This window comes from Geotrypetes seraphini, chromosome 6, assembly GCF_902459505.1.
Source record: "Geotrypetes seraphini chromosome 6, aGeoSer1.1, whole genome shotgun sequence".
NCBI lineage: Eukaryota > Metazoa > Chordata > Amphibia > Gymnophiona > Dermophiidae > Geotrypetes > Geotrypetes seraphini.
Window position 1 is genome coordinate 249,104,184 of NC_047089.1, and position 21,524 is coordinate 249,125,707.

Consider the following 21,524-nt stretch of genomic DNA (forward strand, 5'->3'; position numbering starts at 1 on the left):
CCATCCTGCGGCCCAAACCCAAACCTTAACAGTCTCGACCTTCCAGGCCACCCCTGATTTACCAGCGGCGTTACATGCCCAGACAAACGCCTGCTGCGAGACAGCCTGCGAAGAGACAACCTCCCCAGAAGTCTCAGCAAAAACCTCAGCCACCGGCTGTACCTAAGGCTCCCCAGCCCTTTTGAGGCCCCCCCCGGGAGCATAACCTCGGCCTCTCCCATAGGGGGCCGCCTCCATCTTTTTTACCATCGATGGGAGGCCATAACCACGGACCTATGGGTCCTCACCATCATAAGAGAAGGATACTCTCTTCAATTCCACCGGGTCCCCCCCGGACCATCCTCCAAGAGAGTATCCTTCAAGCTCGACGCAGACCGCCCTTCTTCTTCAGGAAGTCCAAACCTTACTTCAGCTTCGGGCTGTCGAGCCGGTCCCGTCAGACCAATTGAACCGAGGGTTTTACTCCCGGTACTTCCTCGTCCCGAAGAAAACGGGCGACCTGCGACCCATTTTAGACCTTCGGGCCCTCAACAAGTTCCTGGTCAAAGAGAAGTTTCGCATGTTGACTTTGGCTTCTCTATACACCCTCCTCGAGCAGAACGACTGGTTATGCTCCCTGGATCTCAAGGAGGCCTACACTCACATCCCCATTTACCCGGCCTCCCGAAAGTTCCTCAGATTTCGGGTGGGAAATCTGCACCTACAGTATCGAGTGCTACCATTCGGCCTATCTTCGTCCCCCAGAGTCTTCACAAAGTGCCTGGTGGTAGTGGCCGCGGCACTCCGGGACAGGGGTCTACAGGTATTCCCATACCTCGACGACTGGCTCATCAAGGCCCCGTCAGCCCCAGAGATCACTTCGGCGGCCTTGGCTACAACCTACTTCCTCCAGAATTTGGGCTTCGAGATCAACTTCTCCAAGTCTCATCTACAACCCACCCAGTCCCTCCCCTTCATCGGAGCGGTCCTGGACACCACCCGACTCCGAGCATTCCTGCCTCGGCAACGCATGGAGTCTCTTCTTCATCTCAGCCAGTCGGTGTCTACTCGCCAAACCCTACCGGCGAGACAACTGATGGTGCTCCTGGGCCATATGGCCTCCACAGTACATGTGACACCCTTTGCCAGACTCCACCTCAGGATCCCCCAGTGGACCCTGGCATCACAGTGGAATCAAACGTCCGATCCACTATCCAAACGCATCTTAGTCACACCTGCTCTTCGGCAGTCTCTACTTTGGTGGATGACCTCTTCGAATCTATCCAGAGGTTTGCTGATGCACTCTCCCCCCCATCAGAAAGTTCTCACAACCGATTCGTCGAACTACGCATGGGGGGCCCACCTGGAGGGTCTCCGCACCCAAGGATTCTGGACCAGTGCGGAAAGACTACACCAAATCAATCTACTGGAACTCAGAGCCATCTTCAATGCGCTCCAAGCTTTCCAACACCTACTCCACGACATGGTAATCCTCATTCGCACAGACAATCAGGCCGCCATGTATTATATCAACAAGCAAGGAGGCACGGGCTCGGCCCTCCTTTGCCAGGAAGCTCTACGAGTCTGGGACTGGGCGGTGCGCCACAACACCCTACTCAGAGCAGTATACATCCAGGGGGAGAACAACGTCTTAGCAGACAAACTAAGCCGTCTGCTACAACCGCACGAATGGACTCTCCATTCCAGCCCCCTTCACCAAATCTTCACGCAATGGGGGACGCCTCAGATAGACCTCTTTGCGGCTCCCCACAACGCCAAACTGCCTCAGTTTTGCTCCAGGATCTACACTCCTCATCGCCTCGAGGCAGATGCTTTTCTACTGAACTGGGGGAAACGATTTCTATATGCGTTCCCACCATTCCCGCTGATCCAGAAGACTCTGGTCAAGCTGAAACTCGAACGGGCCACCATGATTCTAATAGCTCCTCGGTGGCCCAGACAACCTTGGTTCTCCCTCCTACTTCAACTCAGCAGCAGGGAACCAGTACCACTTCCAGTGTTTCCTTCACTACTTACTCAACATCAAGGATCACTACTTCATCCCAACCTGCAGTCTCTCCACCTGACAGCTTGGTTCCTCTCAATGTAACCCCTCACCAATTCTCACAAGAAGTGAGGGAGGTCTTGGAAGCTTCCAGGAAGCCCGCCACGCGACAATGCTACTCCCAGAAATGGACCAGATTCTCCTCATGGTGTGTTTCTAAGTCAAAGGAACCTCAGCGAGCTTCCTTATCCTCCGTGCTGGACTATCTCCTACACCTATCTCAATCTGGGCTCAAGTCCACATCCATACGAGTCCACCTGAGCGCTATTGCGGCGTTCCACCAGCCTCTACAAGGGAAACCCCTCTCGGCCCATCCGGTGGTCGCCAGATTTATGAAAGGACTCTTCCATGTTAACCCTCCTCTCAAACCACCCCCAGTAGTTTGGGACCTCAATGTAGTCCTTTCCCACCTCATGAAGCCCCCGTTTGAACCACTCAACAGGGCCCCTCTGAAGTATCTCACCTGGAAAGTGCTTTTCCTTGTAGCCCTTACGTCCGCTCGCAGAGTCAGCGAACTCCAGGCATTGATGGCGGACCCACCATTCACAGTATTCCACCATGACAAGGTGGTCCTCCGCACTCACCCGAAATTCCTGCCTAAGGTGGTCTCCGAATTTCATCTCAACCAATCCATTGTACTTCCAGTATTCTTCCCTAAGCCTCATTCTCACCATGGAGAATCGGCCCTTCACACTCTAGACTGTAAACGTGCCTTGGCTTTCTACCTGGATCGCACCAAGCCACACAGAACCACTCCTCAACTTTTTGTCTCCTTCGACCCTAACAAGTTGGGAAGACCCGTATCAAAACGCACCATCTCTAATTGGATGGCGGCTTGTATCTCTTTCTGCTATGCCCAGGCTGGATTATCACTTCCTTGTAAGGTCACAGCCCATAAGGTCAGAGCAATGGCAGCATCAGTAGCATTCCTCAGATCAACACCAATCGAGGAAATTTGCAAGGCTGCCACCTGGTCCTCGGTTCACACATTCACCTCACATTATTGTCTGGATACCCTCTCCAGACGGGATGGACAGTTTGGCCAAACAGTATTGAAAAATTTATTCTCTTAAGTCGCCAACTCCCCCTCCATCCCACTGAGGTTAGCTTGGAGGTCACCCACTAGTGAGAATACCTGCCTGCTTGTCCTGGGATAAAGCAATGTTACTTACCGTAACAGTTGTTATCCAGGGACAGCAGGCAGCTATTCTCACGTCCCACCCACCTCCCCTGGGTTGGCTTCTCAGGCTAGCTACCTGAACTGAGGAGACACGCCCGGATCTCCAGGTAGGAAGGCACCGGCGCATGCGCGGTGCGGGCATCTAGAAACTTTAAGTTTCTACAAGCAACACGTGCTTGTGAGACGTCCGTACCGGGGCTCTGTCTGATGACATCACCCACTAGTGAGAATAGCTGCCTGCTGTCCCTGGATAACAACTGTTACGGTAAGTAACATTGCTTTCTCCAAGACCAAATACGTGGCCATTGAGATGCATTAATCTGATGCTTAATCTCAATGCTCCAAATATCTCTTAATCCATTTTTAGGCTTCTTATTCAAATAATTAGATATAGCACTCTTTTCTCCTGTACTATTTATAGGTATATCGGGGTGATGTTTTTTATTCATATAGGAGAGACATGTGTTTCTTTCCGGAGACTTGGGCGTGGGGTCTCGGTCTCAGATTGGTATTCTTCTTCGCTTACCATGACCAAGAGTATGGGATTCTGTACAGTTTCTGGGATCCATATTGCTGACTCCACTGGGGACTTCGGCTTGCTTTCCCCTTCTTACGCTACAGCAGTCGCTTTTGTTCCGGTGGTTCCCGGTATCTCAGGGCACCAATTATTTGGTATGCTCCTCCTGCATCACTCTGTATGATTTGGTGGCTCCGCGCGATTTCTCTTTTCAAGGCATGCCTCGGTCTTTGCTGGACTATCTCATGACCACCGACCATCCCGGGCTGTCGGGTTGGGGGGCTCCGTGGCTTTCATCCTCAGCTCCTGGAGTCTGGTCTTCAGAGGCGACTCAGTACTTGTTCATTCTTCTGCTCTTGAGCAGGGTCAGGCTACCTTTCTGGAGCTTCAGATCATTCTTCCGGATTGCCGCTGAAGGTCCTTTTGGTCAGTATTAGGATGGGGGTATTTCTCTACTGCTTGGGCAGTAAGTGTTGTACTCATTGGCAGGTGAAGTTGTTCTGCTTCAATGGGTGGACTCTCATCTTCGTCTTCTGTTGGCAGATCCTTTTATGGAACAGGATAAGAGTTTGGATAGACTTTCTCTCCGCGGAATCTGAGCATAGCCCATTTCTTGTATGTTACAGTGTACAGCGCTGTGTACGCTCTGGAAAGTGTGCATGTTAGTAATAGTGTAATCTTCTGCATCCTGGATATTGAGATTTGTGGCTCAAGCGTTCTAGCTCTTTTTATGGAAGTGAGATCTGCTTGACCTAGACCTCATGGCCTCGTCTCTCAATTCTAAGCTTCCTAGCTTCTTCGGCGGGCCCAGGGAGTGGGAGTTAGAGGGGGTAGCTGCATGGCTCCTTTCTCGCTTCTGCATTCTCTTTTTCAGTGTTTTCCGATGGCTTGGATTTGCCACCTCGAGCTCGCTTTCCAGGCACAGTATTTGTAGAATCTCTGGATTGGCGGCGCCATCCTTACTTTGCGGATTTGATGAGTCTTTCAACAGCCGGACTAAGAAGTTTCCTGGTATCTCCGGCTTTGCTCGCCTAGGGTCCGTTCAACATGGATATTTGTACTACTTTAGTATTACGACCTAGTTTTTTTGGAAAATCTTGGCTGACGTGTAAGGATTATGCGAAGCAGGTTGTTTCTTCTCTTATCCAGGTGCTACGGACGTCTTCTCCTGTGGCTTCTGCTTCCTTTTGGAGGTTTTTCCTTTCTTGGGTGCTTCTTAACGTTTGAACCACTCCAGAGTTCCTTTTTGGCACAGGTGTATTGCCGAGGGCTTAGCATTCAATTCCCTTCAGCTTCTAGTGCCATTCTTAGCTTGTTACAAGGGCTAGGTATATTGCTCTTCGCTTACTTCTCAGCTTCATGTAGTTCAGGTCCTAAACAGAGTGCGGTATATTCATGCGCCTCTTAGAAAGCCCGGTTTGGAGTACAATCTTCACGTACTTCTTCTCAGTATACCGAAGGCTTCATTTCATCCTTGTCTTTTGGGACTCTAAAGGGCTGTGCCGTTGAACATGGGGTTTCTTGTGGCCATGGCTTCAGCTCTGCAGTTTTCTATATTGCAGGCCTTGTTCAACGGGGATTCCTATTTCTGATTTCCGAAATATGGGGTATCAGTTCGGATGGTACCATTATTTCTTTCTAGGGGGGTGTCATCCTTTCTTTTGTCATGCTCGCTTTTCCTTCCTTCTTCCTGGGAGGGGAAATTGGGAGCAGTGCTTTTATTCACTGCATTTTTTGATATGTACGTTGCGTTCTCTGTGAGCTCGGTTTCTTACGACTTTTAGTTGTTTATATCTACTTTTTGCATTCTTCAAGGGACGCCTCAAACGTTTGGTGGCGTCCGAAGCCTCCATCGCTCAATGGGTCCAGGAGGACATTCTTTATGCTTGCTTGCTGGCAGGGAAGCGGTTGGCGAAAGAACTTCATGACCATTCCGCTGGAGCGATGGCTACTTGGGCTTGGCCCAGAGTTTTTTTTTCCTTGGAGGAGATTTGTCTCGCGGCTAATTGGTCTTCCGAGCGTGCTTTCTCTCCCCATTTCTGCTTGGATGTGGGGGCGCATGCCGTAGGGGCGTTTTGTGCTTCGGTTGTTGCGGAGACGACGTTTGCTTCCCACCCAGATTGAGGAATGCTTTGCTACATCCCATTGGTCTCTGGATTCATCTGCTGCTGTTGCTAGGGAAGGAAAAATTATGTTCTTACATGTTAATTTTCTTTCCCTTAGACGCAGCAGATGAATCCAGAGCCCCACCCTTTCTGGATATTGTCTCTCGGTTTTTTCTTTTGCAACTTTCGCAGTTTGTTATTATGGCAGGTTGTTTTCTGTATTATTGCATTTTGAGATTTGTTATGGGAAAGAAGTTTTTTACATGATATGCCTATTGCTGGTTACGTGTGCTTGGGCAAGGAGCTTTACTGATGAGACAGGCGGAGTGCCAGCCAATAGGACCACCTGTTAATCAGTTTCTCTATCTCCGCCTGCTGGTAGATGTGAGCTATCCCATTGGTCTCTGGATTCATCTGCTGCATCTAAGGGAAAGAAAATTAACAGGTAAGAACATAATTTTTCCATCATTGAAAACTTTTACAGAACACTTGAAATTCTTTCTATTATCATAAATACATAAAATTTATTTCCTTTCTACCCACCCTTCCTCAATTAATTCAATCAAACATAACATATAAATATTATAATCTTAATTATTTAATAAAATTTCATACCAACCCCCTTCCCCCTATGTATAAATATATTATCAATGAAAAATGATGTCTACTCATTACAATAATTTGCCAATGGCCCCCCTGCACTCGTGATTTCAAATCTCATGGAACTTGAAAGTACCTGAACTTCTACACTATGTAGCTCAAGCTTACATCAAGCTGATCAGTTGCTTATAGTGTGCTGAACTGTCAAATGTACTATTTCCTCAGCTAGCAAGATGAAAGAAACCAGTGGTAGGATCTGAGATACTGGATAGAGGGTTCTTGGAGTGGGGAGTTGATGAGAGAGAGATGGAGACCCATGCTAAGAGAGACTGTGAAATGGAGGCCATTACCGCTTTGCTTCACCTATCAGATGGGTAAGGTCCCACTGCTGAGATGCTTCCAGAGGTGAAACATCTCGTGTTTGGCTGATGTGCAGTAGTAACTTACCGAGCTGATTTATTAAACTTTGTCACAGAATGGGAAAAGAGCCTTAAATCAGTTTGAGAGGATTGTCTTCCCCCATCCCCACACACCTGGAATTTCACTGAACAGTGGGGTTGGGGTGGAGAGGAAATGAGGTTTCAGCTGCCAGTTGCTATATTTTGGGACTGGTTTCTAGATTTCAGTGAAAACTAGTCAGTGCCTGCTGTGAGTTACACGCTAAAATGCTGTGTGTAGGTGGCAACTGTGTGTAGGTGGCAAAGGGGGCACACTTAAATGAAGGTGTGTAGTGCTGACTTAAGTTAGTATGATAATGAAATCTTGGGCACTCAGTTACAGAATTAGTACTTGCTAAATAAGTGTAACTTATGGCACCTAGTTATACAATCCTCCCTGCTTGTATGCTTTCTGTGGTAGGGATGGAGAATATTGGGCTCTTTCAATTTCCTTGTGCAAAAGATGCAGGATGAATTATCTTCCTCAAATTTTTGGCACCCAGGTTCAGAGCTCTAACACTACTGTACAGCGCCATAAATGAGAATTCTAACTTCATTATCCTAAAACTATAAATATTAACCCAAATGCCATGGGGTAAATTGACAATGGTTAGTACTCGCATTTGATTCCATTTTCACACTTGCAAACATGAGGATTCTTTTATAATGGTGGTAGATATTTGATGGTACAGAAAGTGTATTCCTTCAGATCCCTGAATATTCGAGGCAGGAAGTTAAAAAAACTAACTTAGAAATCTAGGATCTGAGCCAGGTACCTTCATTTGCAACAACTTGGGATGCTTCTATTTTAAATTATTTCCCAGCTTGGCTTATAGTGATCTTTCAGCAAGGGTCTATTCAGCAGGCTGCTGTCATAACACTCCCGTAAGACCCAGGAGTTTGCTACCAGATGTTACAGGCATGAAGTCTGCCAAATGTAGTTGGTATCAGTGTAACATGCTTGCAGCAGTTTTGATGCCAGCTTTTTGACTGCAGAATTGCTCCTTCTTTTGCAGCAGGGAGTGTTTGTGACCACATGAGCATCCATTGCCATTCAGTGCCACCAGCAAGATGTTGTAAGTGGACTGATGCTAGGGGTAGAATGCCTAAGCATGAAAACTGAGTTGTGCAGGTTTCTTTCCACAGTGTTCACTAACTACATTCTAAAAAAATTACTTATTTTTATACCTGAGTTGGATATGATGTGGTTTTTGGCTAAATCAGGTGTCTTAACTCCGTGATCTTTAATAATTTTCTAGCAGGGGTCATGTTGGCAAAAGTGAGAGCCAATATTGATGCTGGACAAAAAGAGCCTGATAACTGTTAGCATGGCTACTCGGGTGCTTTCAGCGAAGAGAATGAATGGGGATCAAAGTTTGCGTCCTCACGAGCTTTGTCCCCGTTCCCACAAACTCTGATCCTATTCTCACAAGCCTCAAATAATTGATTTTATATTGAAATTTTATTTAAAGAATTTCTTACCCACTTATTTCTAGGCGGTTTACAAAATACAATCATAAAATGGATATAGACAAAAAGGCACATACAATAGTTTCATACAAACAAGCATTATATACATGAGTTTCTTCAGAGATGGATATCTAACATCTAGCATCTATGTATAATATCTCCTCATAAATCCTATTTAAATCATTTAAATGCTTCCTTGAATAGTTTTTAATACTTAAAATTTTTGGAAGATCTAAAAGTGCTCTCAATGGTCCTTATTAATATATAAAAAGAAAATATTCTGTACAACTTTCATTTTATAAATCACAAAGAACAAGAATCAACAAAATCCATATTCCCTCCACTATAGAGAAAACTGAACAAGCCAAATTACTAGAGAATGCTGCATAGAAAAATCATTCTAACAATACCTCAGATACACACAATAAAAATACCAAATCCATAATAGCTGACCAAAAATGGTAAACACAGTAAATTAAACCAAGAAACCACACCTTGCATGTAGTCAACACCAAAGAAATCAATTTCTTCCTTTATTGTGCAAAACAAAGATCACACATGGTAAGAATATTTAGGGGAGTACAACTAGGGCAACTGCCCCCTGGCCAAAGAGCCCTAAGCCTGCTGGAAGCTGAAGGCACAGCCTGGTAGTGGGCTTTGTAATCCTCATTTATGTCTAACACCATCTCTGGCAGGATACACATTTCAAATCTGATACATTCTAATCACAAAATAGAAAATTTTCTACCTTTTTTGTTTAATCATTCTTCAAAGTTAATTCTGTTACCTGCAGTTATGTTACTTAGACAGTGCAATTTATCAAATATAATTAAAAGTTTGTTGCCAAAACCTCAAAGCATGTACATAAAACACTATAAGCATTAATACAAAGCTTTAACAAATGGGTTTTCAACAATTTCTTAAGCTATCTTTGTTACACAGCCTCAAAGAACCTGGCAGGGCATTCTAAATCTGTGGGCCCTCCCATGGTTCATCACCTTTTTATCCCCTCCCTCTAGTTCCCAGGTGTAGGTCCAGCACCTCTCCTTTTCCTCCAGTTCCATTTCCCCCACCGCATGGGTCTAGCATCTCCTTTCCCTCTAACATTAGCCCCCCCAACCACCGCCACACACATCTAATCTAATATACAAGATTTCTGAATCACTTTAATACCATTTAGTTCAAGGCAATTTACATCAGAAAGAAGACAATAATTCTATGAGAAGAAACATTTCCTTGTAATAAAAGATGTCCTTATGAGTCCATACCGGGGCTCCGGTAGAGGTTTCGTCAGCCAGAGCCCCGAAAGTCATAATGCCTTTGTACAGATCCATGGTGAGACCTCATCTGGAATATTGTGTTCAATTCTGGAGACCACATTATCAAAAAGATGTGCGGAGAATTGAGTCGGTTCAACGAATGGCCACCAGGATGGTCTCGGGACTCAAGAACCGCCCATATGAGGAAAGACTGAATAAATTGCAGCTATACTCGCTCGAGGAACGTAGAGAGAGGGGAGACATGATTGAGCCGTTTAAATATATCACGGGCTGCATCGAGGTGGAAGACGATATCTTCTTTCTTAAAGGACCTTTGACCACAAGAGGTCATCCGCTGAAAATCAAAGGCGGGCAATTTCATGGTGAGGCCAGGAAGTATTTCTTCACCGAAAGGGTGGTCGATCATTGGAATGGACTTCTACTGCAGGTGATTAATGCCAGCAGTGTGCTAGATTTTTAAAAAGAAATGTGATATGCATGTGGGATCTCTAGCGGGATAAAATCTGAGGGTGGGTCACTAGGTGGGCAGATTTGATGGGCTTATAGCCCTTTTCTGCCGTCATATTCTATGTTTCTATCTCTTCCCTCCTGCACCAGCCCACAATTCCACATGGGTCCAGCACCTCTCCCTGTAGGCATCATAAACAAATCGCATGCACATCTTGTATCTAGGGACTGCAGTCACGAATTCAGATTCATGTCAACTTATACGAATAAAGGGAAATCAAAGTTATATGAAATATTTTATTAGATATAAAAATATATATTCACAAGCCAGCAGCAAATAACTAATTATTGTTCACATTGTATCTGAATACATACATATATTTCAGCACACAAATTATTACTCGGTAATCACAGTAAAATTAGTAAATTTGACTAATTCTTACACACAAAGTAATTCCTTACAACACTAAGTCCTGATAATAGCAGCAATCTGTTATAGCTTATCACCAAGGGAACCGAACATTCCTATCCATAACCAATACAATTCTATCTAGCCCAGCTAAAGAGAGAATTCCTTTTCTCACCCTTTAGATTATGTCTCAGCAGATCTGGGAGATGGAATTCTTCTTTGTCCTCAGCTTAGCAGATGATAGAACTTCTTATGGTTAGACAAGTCCGTTTGTCACTGGAGCAGCTGTGATATATATTAGCTAGAGTTCCTTGTGTGATAGAAACCAGATCTGTTTAAAAGACAGTTCTGCGTCTTCACTCTCATACGAGAGCAGGTCACAAGAAGCAACTTATCAGTTCTTATTGTTATGGTGTAGTGTACAGAGAAACCTAAGTTTTGATCTGAGCTCCCTCACATCAAAACATAGTCTAAATCCTCGCAAACACCTTTCTCCTTAGGTTGTGTCAGATGGCCCTCCAGGACCAATCAAAGCAGAACAGCAAGAATGAATAGTCTTCTTGTGCAGAGGCCTTGGACGGTGCCATAAATAAGCACATAACATAGTTCATAAGTCCTCCAGGTTTCACACAGAAGCTGGACAAGTTAGGGTGGGCCACTTGCCTTGACTGAAACACACAGTTCTTGTAAACACATCCAGAATGCATCAGGCAGAGGTGGTACAGGCTTGCTTGACATGAGTGAGGCCTAACCTTAGGTGTGAGGCAGGAATCGCCTCCTACATCCCTTCCCCCTAATCCCCAGTCAGATCCAGGATCCTCTACCTTCCCTTCAGCTCTGGAGCCTGCCAGCCTGTCAGCACCCCTTCATGGGTACCAACTGCTTCCACAATCCACCCCCTTGGTTAAAGTAAAAAAAACAACAAAAAAACCCCAACAATCCTGCAACTCCCATACCCACAGGTTGACCCCCTTTTATACTTAAGATACTGAAGAGCGCTGGGCAAGAAAAGGGGAGGAGAGGGGGGCCCCTCTCCTCCCCTTTTCTTGCCCAGCGCTCTTCAGTATCTTAAGAGCTTCAGCAATGGAAGAAAAAAATTCACAGGCCAACTCCAGGACCTTCCTTCAACTGAGTTCCTCCCTTCTATGTAACTTGTAGCAATATTTTTAATTAACTGGAGCCTTTTTTTCTCATTTCCTTTACTTAAACCAACATACATGGAATTATAATAGTCCAGTTGCGCCAGAAAGATGGACTTGACCAATACTGCAAAAAGATGTTAGAACAAGTGATGAACACTTTTCAGTGTGTATAAACTGAAAAAGCATTTCTTAATAAGATGGTTTACCTGACGATAAAGAAGAATCTATAAAGATTCCCAATACTCTGTAAGAAGACTCAATTGACAAAATATCACCAGAATGAAAGGTGACTGCAACGTGACATAATCATGCAAGATGGCAGCATGACAATCGTGCTCGAGGAATGGGATTAATATGGCAGATGAGTTTCAACGTGGATAAGTATAAAATGATGCATGTAGGTAACAAAAATCTCATGCACGAATACAGGATGTCCAGGGCGGTACTTGGAGAGACCTCCCAGGAAAGAGACTTGGGAGTTATGATCGACAAGTCGATGAAGCCATCTGTGCAATGTGCAGCGGTTGAATAGGGCGAACAGAATGCTAGGAATGATAAAGAAAGTAATCGTGAATAGATCGGAGAAGGTTATCATGCCGCTGTACCGGGCTATGGTGCACCCTCACCTGGAGTACTGCGTCCAGCACTGGTTGCCGTACATGAAGAAGGACACAGTACTACTCGAAAGGGTCCAGAGAAGAGCAACTAAAATGGTTAAGGGGCTGGAGGAGTTGCCATACAGTGAGAGATTGGAGAAACTGGGCCTCTTCTCCATTGAAAAGGAAACTGAGGGGACATGATCGAAACATTCAAGATAATGAAGGGAATAGACTTGGTAGATAAAGATAGGTTGTTCACCCTCTCCAAGGTAGAGAGAACGAGAGGGCACTCAAGTTAAAAGGGACAGATTCCGTACAAACGTAAGGAAGTTCTTCTCCCAGAGAGTGGTAGAAAACTGGAATGCTCTTCCAGAGTCTTGTCATAGGGGAAAACACCCTCCAGGATTCAAGACAAAGTTAGACAAGTTCCTGCTGAACCAGAACATACGCAGGTAGGGTTAGTCTGTTAGGGCGCTGGTCTTTGGCCAGAGGGCCGCTGTGTGAGCAGCCTACTGGGCACAATGGACCACTGGTCTGACCCAGCAGCAGCAATTCTTATGGTCTTAATTTTCTTTGTATTTAATTTCATTTGAACTTGAAATGTGTAATATATGCTTGATGTAAATACAAAATTGACTCAAAACAGCCAATGTCTAAGTCCTCCAATGAAATACCCAAATCCATATTCCAAGGTCAACTTGTGTAATTCTTATGGAGTGAATACAATCCATCGTCTGAAATGCCCAAAATAATCCCATAACCTTGTTCCCATAGGAAAATTTAAACCCCCTGAGCCTAAACTGATACAAAGTTGGAGCTGTTTTGTAAATCTGCCCATGAAAACAGCTTGCCGTCCTGTAGAATGCTGTAGTATTGCTTATGTTTGAGCCCAGCATCTATATCGGGGGGGGGGGGGGGGGGGGGGGGTTTCTACCTGGAGCGAACATTACATCACAAATGATGAAGCAAAGAAGCACATGCAAAGAAAGTATGGGAAAGTATAATCTAAGAACCAGTCCCCAGGGTGTCTAAACATAATTATATTTCTGAAGATCCAGGAGACCCAGGCTGCTGTATTTTCATGAACCAATCACTAATGAAGAGGTCTTTGGCTTCCTCTGCCCCCCCCCCCAAAAAAAAATAAAATAAATAAATTTGAGAATTTTATGTAAGAAGTCTCGTAGTACAGTGGTGCCTCACACAACGAACTTAATCCGTTCCAGGAGCAAGTTTGTTATGTGAAACGTTCGTTGTGTGAAACGCGTTTTCCCATAAGAATACATGTAAAACAAAATAATTCGTTCTGCAGCCCTGTTTTCCCATAAGAATACATGTAAAACAAAATAATTCGTTCTGCAGCCCTACATTTCCCTCCCTCCACCTCACCTTATATGCAGAGTTTGCCAGCTTTCTTTTTCACCCAGCCGCACGCTTTCAAAAAGCTGTGCACGCGCAGCTGCTGAAGTTGATCAATGTTCTCTTCTCCTGCAACTTCCGGTTTCCGGTTGCGTCAGAGGAGAAGATTGAACAACAGAGCATGCGCGCATGTGCTGCTCTTTGAAAGTGTGTGGCTGGCCGAAAAAGAAAGCCGGAAAACTCGGCATCTAAGGTAAGGTGGAGGGTGCTGCTGTTCCCGGCTCACATTAGGAAGCGGCGAGAGTAGTTCCGCCCCCCCCCCCCGGGCCCCTCGGGCGACTTCGTTGTGTGAAACGAAGTTCGTTATAGGGAGCAAGACAAAAAGTTCGTTATGCGCAGCGTTCACTGTGCGAGGCGTCCGTTATGCGAGGCACCACTGTACTACAGTACATAGAGCGATGTTGAAGTTTATCCTACCATATAAAGAATAGTAGCCTCCATCTATTCAAGCAAACTTTATGAAAAATTAAAAGGCAATTGTATACCCAAGTAGTAGAAAGTAGAGAATGACATGGGGAGAAATTTTTCCCTGTCCCTGTGGGAACTCGTTTTTTCCCGTTCCTGTGAGTTCTTTTCCTGTCCCTGCCCCATTCCTGCAAGCTCCATCCTCATCTGCACAAGCCTCAAACACTTTAAAATCATAAGTGTTCAAGGCTTGTGCAGTTAAGGTGGAGCTTACAGGATTGGGGCAAGGATAGGGACAGTGACAAAACTCATAGGGACGGGACAGGGAAATCGAGTTCTTGCAGAGACAAATTTGGCCCCATGTCATTCTCTAGTAGAAAGATATCAGTCCATTATAAGGGGAAAGTAACCACCCAGTTTTAGGGTTTGGTTTTTATTTGTATATCGCCATTCCTTCATTGATAGCAAAGTGGTTTCTAATTAACTTAGGTGTTCCTTTACTGTTTCTTGTAACAGAAGAAGGAAAGTAAATGAAGACAAGCTACAAATTAGAGAGAAGAGATGAGAGCAGGCAGATCTTGGCACTTCTTTCATAGTATCTAGAGCCAAAGATTTGCTGAAGTTTAACTTGAAGCCCAAGAAGTCTCCATAGTTTTCAAAACTCCAGCAGGGCTGGCAAAGATTGTGGGTTTATCAAATGTACCAGATAGTCATCTGTAAAGGCTGAGAATTTAAATTCCTGGTTACCAGTTGCAACCCTATAAGGGATTAGATGCACTAAAGTCAGCAATTGTTGCTAAACCTGTTTCCACAGCTTTTACGATAGCCTTTACCAAACTGATTCACAAAACGGTCCATTTAGTTTTTTTTTCCACTCGATTGCCCATTTTCCAATCCAGCCATGCAAATTAGCTAAAACCCCCATGCAAAGTAGCCAAGTGATTAGCAATCTGAAAAACTAAATCCTTTTTCATTCTATTAGACCAGATAAGCAACACTTTTTTTAGAGTTAATTAAGTATGACTTCCATTGCTAATGCAGACAAATTTTGATTTTATCACAGGACAAGCAGGCAGCCTATTCTCACATGTGGGTGATGTCATCCATGGAGCCCGGATGCGGACAGCCTCGCAAGCAGACTTGTAGAAAACTCTGCTGCACCGCACATGTGCGAGTGCCTTTCCGCCCAGCACATGGCGTGTCTCCTAAGTTCTCAGTTTTCCACGGAGCTGAGAAGTTAGTCTTTGACGCTCTGTGCTGAACTTAGTTCGCTTCGTGCCTTCTCTTCACCGCAGTTCATGTTTTATTTTCTTTATTACCGGATCACTGTGCTTTTCTTTTCGTTATTGAAAAAAAAATTTTCATTTTTTCGTCAACTGACTGGGGCCTGACTTTGCGGCAGCTATCTTCCCTTCTATGTCCCGGCCAGTCACGGGCTTTAAGAAGTATAGCCAGTGCCAGCGTGCGAGCTCCCTCACTGACCCACACCGCTCGTGCCTGGGGCCTGATCATTTCCTGGAGTCGTGCGTTCGCTGTGCTACCCTTCAGCCTCGAGCCCTCAAATGTCGTCTGGTTCAAGTGGAGAAGATTTTCAGGATGGACTCTTCTGCTACACCCTTGACTTCCGTCTCAGTCAACCCTAAGCAGACGGTTCTAGCGGTGGTCCTCAAACTTTCCAAGCATCACTCCAAGTCGAAACATGCTTCTTCTGCTACCTCGGAACCTTTGGACCACTTGCTGAGGCTAGTTCCACAATTGCAAGCTACTGTCCAGACCATTTTAGAGCGGGAATTTGTCCAGGTACTGAGCAAATACAGTCCTGCCTTGACTCTATTTCCTGCAGTCCAGCCTGGGCATTCAGCAGCCTCACAATTGGTCGAGTCCTTGCCTGTGCCAAGAGCTGAATCTGCACACACTATACAAGAAGGGGAGTCTTTGCGAGTGTCTCGACTGGAATCTTCACACTCACACTCAGTCTCTCCTTCGTTGAGACAGTGTCTCTGCTGGTGGATGCTCTCTCCCAATCTTTCCAGAGGTTTACTGTTTCAGACACCCTCTCATCAGAAGGTCCTCGTGACAGATTCCTCAACCTATGCTTGGGGGGGCTCACCTCAACGGTCTCCATACTCAAGGCCATTGGTCCAGCACGGGTCGTCAGTGTCATATCAATCTGCTGGAACTCAGAGTGATCTTCAATGCTTTCAAAGCTTTTCAACATCATCTTCACAACCAGGTAGTCCTCATTTGGACGGACAACCAAGTCACCATGTACTATGTCAAACGGGGAGGAACAGGATCTCTCCCTCTGCCAAGAAGCTCTACAGGTTTGGGATTGGGCAATCCTTCACAACACCTTCCTGAAAGCTGTCTACATTCAAGGAGAGAAAAACTGTCTGGCAGACAAAGTGAGTTGTTTTCTGCAACCTCACGAATGGACACTCAATTCCTCGTCTCTTTACATTTTTTCTCAGTGGAGAACTCCTCAGCTAGATCTCTTCATCTCCCCACAACCACAACCTGCCTCAGTTCTGCTCCAGGATGTACTCTCCTCATCGCCTTGAGGCAGATGCTTTTCTGTTGGAATGGACGAATCTCTTCCTGTATGCATATCCTTCATTCCCTCTCATTCTCAAGACTTGTCAAGCTCAAGACCGAAAATGCCACCATGATTCTGATAGCTCCTCGGTGGCCCAAGCAACCTTAGTACTACCTTCTACTTCAACTCAGCAGCAGGGAGCCATACCTTCTACCAGCCTTTTCTGTTTCTGCTTACACAGTCAAGGATCTCTACTTCATCCCAACCAGCAGTCTCTACACCTGACTATTTGGTACCTCTCAACATAGCTCCTCTTCAGTTTTCTCAACCTGTTCTAGACATTTTAGAGGCTTCTGGAAAGCCTGCCACTCAACAATGCTACCACCAAAAATGGACTAGATTTTCTATGTGGTGCATTTCTCAGAACAAGGAACCTCACAATACCTCCTTGTCTTCTGTCTTGGATTATCTTTTGCACTTATCTAGGCTGGATTGCATCTACAAAGCACGAGTCGCAGCCCATAAAGTCAGAGCCATGGCGGCTTCAGTCACTTTCCTCAGATCCACTCCTATTGAGGACATTTGCAAAGCTGCCACCTGGTCCTTGGTTCATACTTTCACCTCATTATTGTCTGGATGTTTTCTCCAGACGGGATGGCCATTTTGGCCAGAGTATTACAGAATTTATTCTCCTAAGTTGCCAACACTCCCACTATCCCATTCTGGTTAGCTTGGAGGTCACCCATATGTGAGAATAGGCTGCCTTCTTGTCCTGGGATGAAGCACAGTTACTTACCGTAATGGGTGTTATCCAGGGACAGCAGGCAGCTATTCTCACAACCCACCCATCTCCCCCTGTTGGCTTCTCTGCTAGCTATCTGAACTGAGGAGGAGACGCGCCCTGCGCTGGGCGGGAAGGCACTCGCGCATGCACAGTGCGGCAGATTCGAAACTTTTGAGTTTTCTACAAGCAAGTCTGCTTGCAAGGCTGTCCGCATCCGGGCTCCATGGATGACGTCACCCACATGTGAGAATAGCTGCCTGTTATCCTTGGATAACACCTGTTACGATAAGTAACTGTGCTTTCTGCCATACTTTTATTTATCTAGTTCCCATCCACTCGATCTTTAGTAAAGTTTTCATTTGTATTACTATGCTACACTGTCTTGGCCGACCAGTATTCCTGTCCACACACTTAGGCCTAGAATACTTTTTAAATCTTTAAAAAGCTTCTTTCATATTTGTATTTTATACCATCATAAGCAGTCAAGCATGTAAGATTCACATTGCTTTTACTCGGGAGTATTTCAGATATAATATACTTTTACCATATTTTTCGCTCCATAAGATGCACCCTAAATTTAGAAGAGGAAAACAAGAAAAAAACCCATTCTGAATCAAATTCTTCCTGCCAGGCTCTTCACCCAACTCCACACTCCTTGCCAGGCTCTACACGCTGACCCCTCCCTGCCATGCTCTGTACCCTGTCCCCCTTCTTGTGGTCTAGTGGTAGGCCGGGACAGGCCAGATGGGGACAGGGCACAGGGCAGTGCCTAGTGGCTGGCAGGCAGGTAGGGACAGGGAAGTCTTTGTTTCCTGCTCAGCTTTGGAAAATGCACATCTCTAATACTTTTACATTTTTGTTTCCTGCTCAGCTTTGGAAAATGCACATCTCTAATACTTTTACATTTTTATTTCCTCTTGTTTTATTTTTTTTAAAGCAATTCACATATCTAGCACAAGGCCTCTTGCCTCAGCTGTACATTTGTTGTAAATTTAAATTAGTGATTGTGGTAATTTCCTGTAATTCCAGCAGGAGATCCCCCCCTTCCCCGGTACCTTTCTGCAGGACCCCTCCCCCCCAGTACCTTTATGAAGAACTCCCCCCCAGGTACCTTTATGCAATCCTGGCGGTCCAGCGCTGCATCGGCAGCCTCCCCTGCTGGATGGCTGCTCAAGTCCCCATCTGTTGCAGCAATGAGAGGCAGTTGCGAGCCCGCCTGGCTGGTCCCACGCATCTGCCAGAATGGGAGAACCAATGGCACCATTCGGGTGGCAGTGCAGGACCAACAAGGGAGCCTGCCGATGCAGCGCTGGACCGCCAGGATTACATAAAGGTATCGGGGGGAGGGGCACGGCACATGGTATTCGCTGCATAAGACACTCTTATTTCCACCCACTTTTTAGGGGAATAAAAGTGCGTCTTATGGAGCGAAAAATATGGTAATTCATGATCACTCAGATCACTGGCTCTTTATAACCTTCTGGATACACCAGCCAGCCTGGTTTTCAGGATATTCAGTGACCATATTGAAGAAATGAAAATAGCTGCTGTACCACCTTTCGGTGGTAATTACAGCAGCATGTGGGAATTTTTTTGATTTCTCTTGGCTAGCTTGACTTAACCATTTGAAGCATGGTATTTTTAGTTAAATGTCTGGCTTATTCCTTGTTATGGACACTAATGCTTTTCTGAGGAAATAAGCCTTGTGTCTAACCAGTTCTACTAAAAATCTGAAACCTGCATTGTTTAAATGTATGCTTTGGGCATTTTATCTTAATCTGTAATTTCTCTAGCTATTCTTGAAACAGGATTGAAAATGCATGTGTTTAGTAATGCTGCCCGATTCAGGGAAAAATTTTTCTATTCGATTTGGTCTACTGAATTGATTTAAATGGCTTAACTATAGTATCAAAGAATTGATGATGATCCAGCTTTTTTTCTTTTATGCTCTTATGTACTTTTTCGTATGTACTCATAGTTTCATAGTTAAATTTTGATGAAACGCTTATTCAAAGGTACAAAGCGTTGTACATAGTAATTTAAAATAGCTGGGAGACAAACTTTTTAAATAATTAGACATACACCAACTAAACAAATATACTTATGGACTGAAAATATTGGGAAAAAAGGGAAGAACTACAATTTCTTAAAGAATACATAAAAGGAAAATACAATAGGAAAGGGGGAAAGTTAAGTAGTGCGGAAGTAAGAATGTATGTAAAAAATCAGTTGTAGGCATCTTTAATAAGCAAGCATTTTAGGCTGCTTTTAAATTTCTGCAAGTTTTGGTATAGAGGGAGAGTTCCAATTTAAAGGGGCGGTGACTGAGAAAATGAGAGTACGACGAGTACCAATTATCTTTAGGGATGGGATGTTAAGGGAATGCTGTGAGGCTGATTGTAAAGTTCTGGGAGGGTCATAAAGGGATCAGCAGTCTATCTATGAATGCCGGGGTATTAAATCTGCATAGTTTTAAAAGTCGAGGGCAATTTTATAGGTAATCCTATGTACAAAAGGCAGCCAGTGAGCTTTTTGTAACAAAGGGGTGACGTGATCAAATTTTTTAGAACCCGAAATAATTTTAATAGTTGTGTTTTGTATAAGTTGAAGACTTGTTATACCTTTTAGACACAACCCTTTATATAATGAGTTACAATAATCAATTTTGGATATTACGAGAGAATGAATTAAAACATTAAGAGAATTTATGTCAAGTTTAAGTAGAATATAGGTATTGGCTGAAAAGTTATATTTTTAAAGGTGGAGAAAAAATAAGACCCAAAGTCTCTTAATATACTAATTCATTCCCTGGTTATTTTGAAAATTGATTATTGTAATGCTTTACTTATGGGAATAGCTCAAAAAGAAATTAGACATTTGCAGATCATTCAAAATACAGTGGTGCCTCACACAACGAACTTAATTGGTTCCAGGAGCAAGTTTGTTATGTGAAACGTTCGTTATGTGAAACGCGTTTTCCCATAGGAATACATGTAAAAAAAAATAATTCGTTCTGCAGCATAAAATATGCTAAGATGACATAAAAAAGATAAATTTTTTGTTATTATTTTTATTTAGATACATCTAAAAACATACATCTCCCTGTCCTTTTACTTCCACTATCTTCCTATCCCATCTCTATTCCCTTTTGTCCCTCTCCCCATGATCAATCATCTCACCACCTCTCTCTGCCCTCACCCTCAGGGTTCAAGATTGCTTCCACTCTTTTTCCTGTTGTTCTCTCTGCCTGTCACCCTATGATTTAGCATCCCTTCTGCCCTTGTCCAATATTTCCCCTTCTCTCCCTCCCTCTCATCCCCTGCTCCAACATGTGCTTTCAGCGGCCTTCTCCACCCCTGTTTTCCCCATGTCCTTTCAGCGGCCTTCTCCACCCCTTTGTCTTCCCCAGTGCTTTCAGGGTCCTTCCCCCCCCTTCCTCCCGTTTACCCCATGTCCTTTCAGCGTTCTTTTAGACCCCTTTGTCTTCCCCAGTACTTTCAGCGGCCTTCTCCCCCCTTAAGCGTCTTTTCTTCTCCACTCCACCTTTCCTCCCTCCCTGCCTCCACCTTTGTGGCGCTTTTGCACCCGACCGACAACAGAACAGGCCCGGTCGGACAAATCTCCCTGTCCTGTAGCCGCGAATCTAAATTACCTTCTTACAGCAGCTGGATTATTGAAGCTGCTGTAAGAGGTAATTTAGATTCGCGGCTACAGGGCAGGGAGGTTTGTCGGCCGGGCCTGTTGTCGGTCGATCGGGGGACCTGACCAGCTGTGCACATTCTTCGGGGCGGACCGCCCCCTCCCCCCTCTTTCGTTCGCCATTGCCTTCTTCCTACCTGCCCTGCCGCAGCCGCACACAGCCGACCGGAAGTCTTCCTGATGTCAGCGCTGACGTCGGAGGAAGGGAGGGCTTTGCTTAAGCCCTCCCTCCGACGTCAGCGCTGACATCGGGAAGATTTCCGTTCGGCTGTGTGCTGCGACAGGGCAGGTAAGGAGAAGGAGACTACCCTCGACCAACCCCGCTGCGATCCAACCCCGCAGGAACCCCGGAAGGATGCAGCTCGGGCGACTGTTGTGTGAAACGAAGTACGTTATACGGATCACGACATAAAGTTCGTTGTGCGCAGCGTCCGCTGTGCGAGGCGGCCGTTAT

At 45.1% G+C, this 21,524-nt stretch overlaps 1 protein-coding gene across 13 annotated transcripts in view; it reads left to right on the plus strand.

The window, feature by feature from the left end:
• Positions 1-21,524, plus strand: part of DDX3X (DEAD-box helicase 3 X-linked) — a 215,681-nt gene that overhangs the window by 70,396 nt on the left and 123,761 nt on the right. For 4 of the 13 annotated variants that reach the window (XM_033947566.1, XM_033947568.1, XM_033947565.1 and 1 more), the window contains exon 4: positions 7,900-7,959. The exons of the other annotated variants lie outside the window; for them this stretch is intronic. In XM_033947566.1, coding sequence (XP_033803457.1) covers positions 7,900-7,959 — 60 coding nt within the window. The remainder of the gene's footprint in view (positions 1-7,899; positions 7,960-21,524) is intronic. 13 annotated transcript variants of the gene reach the window in all.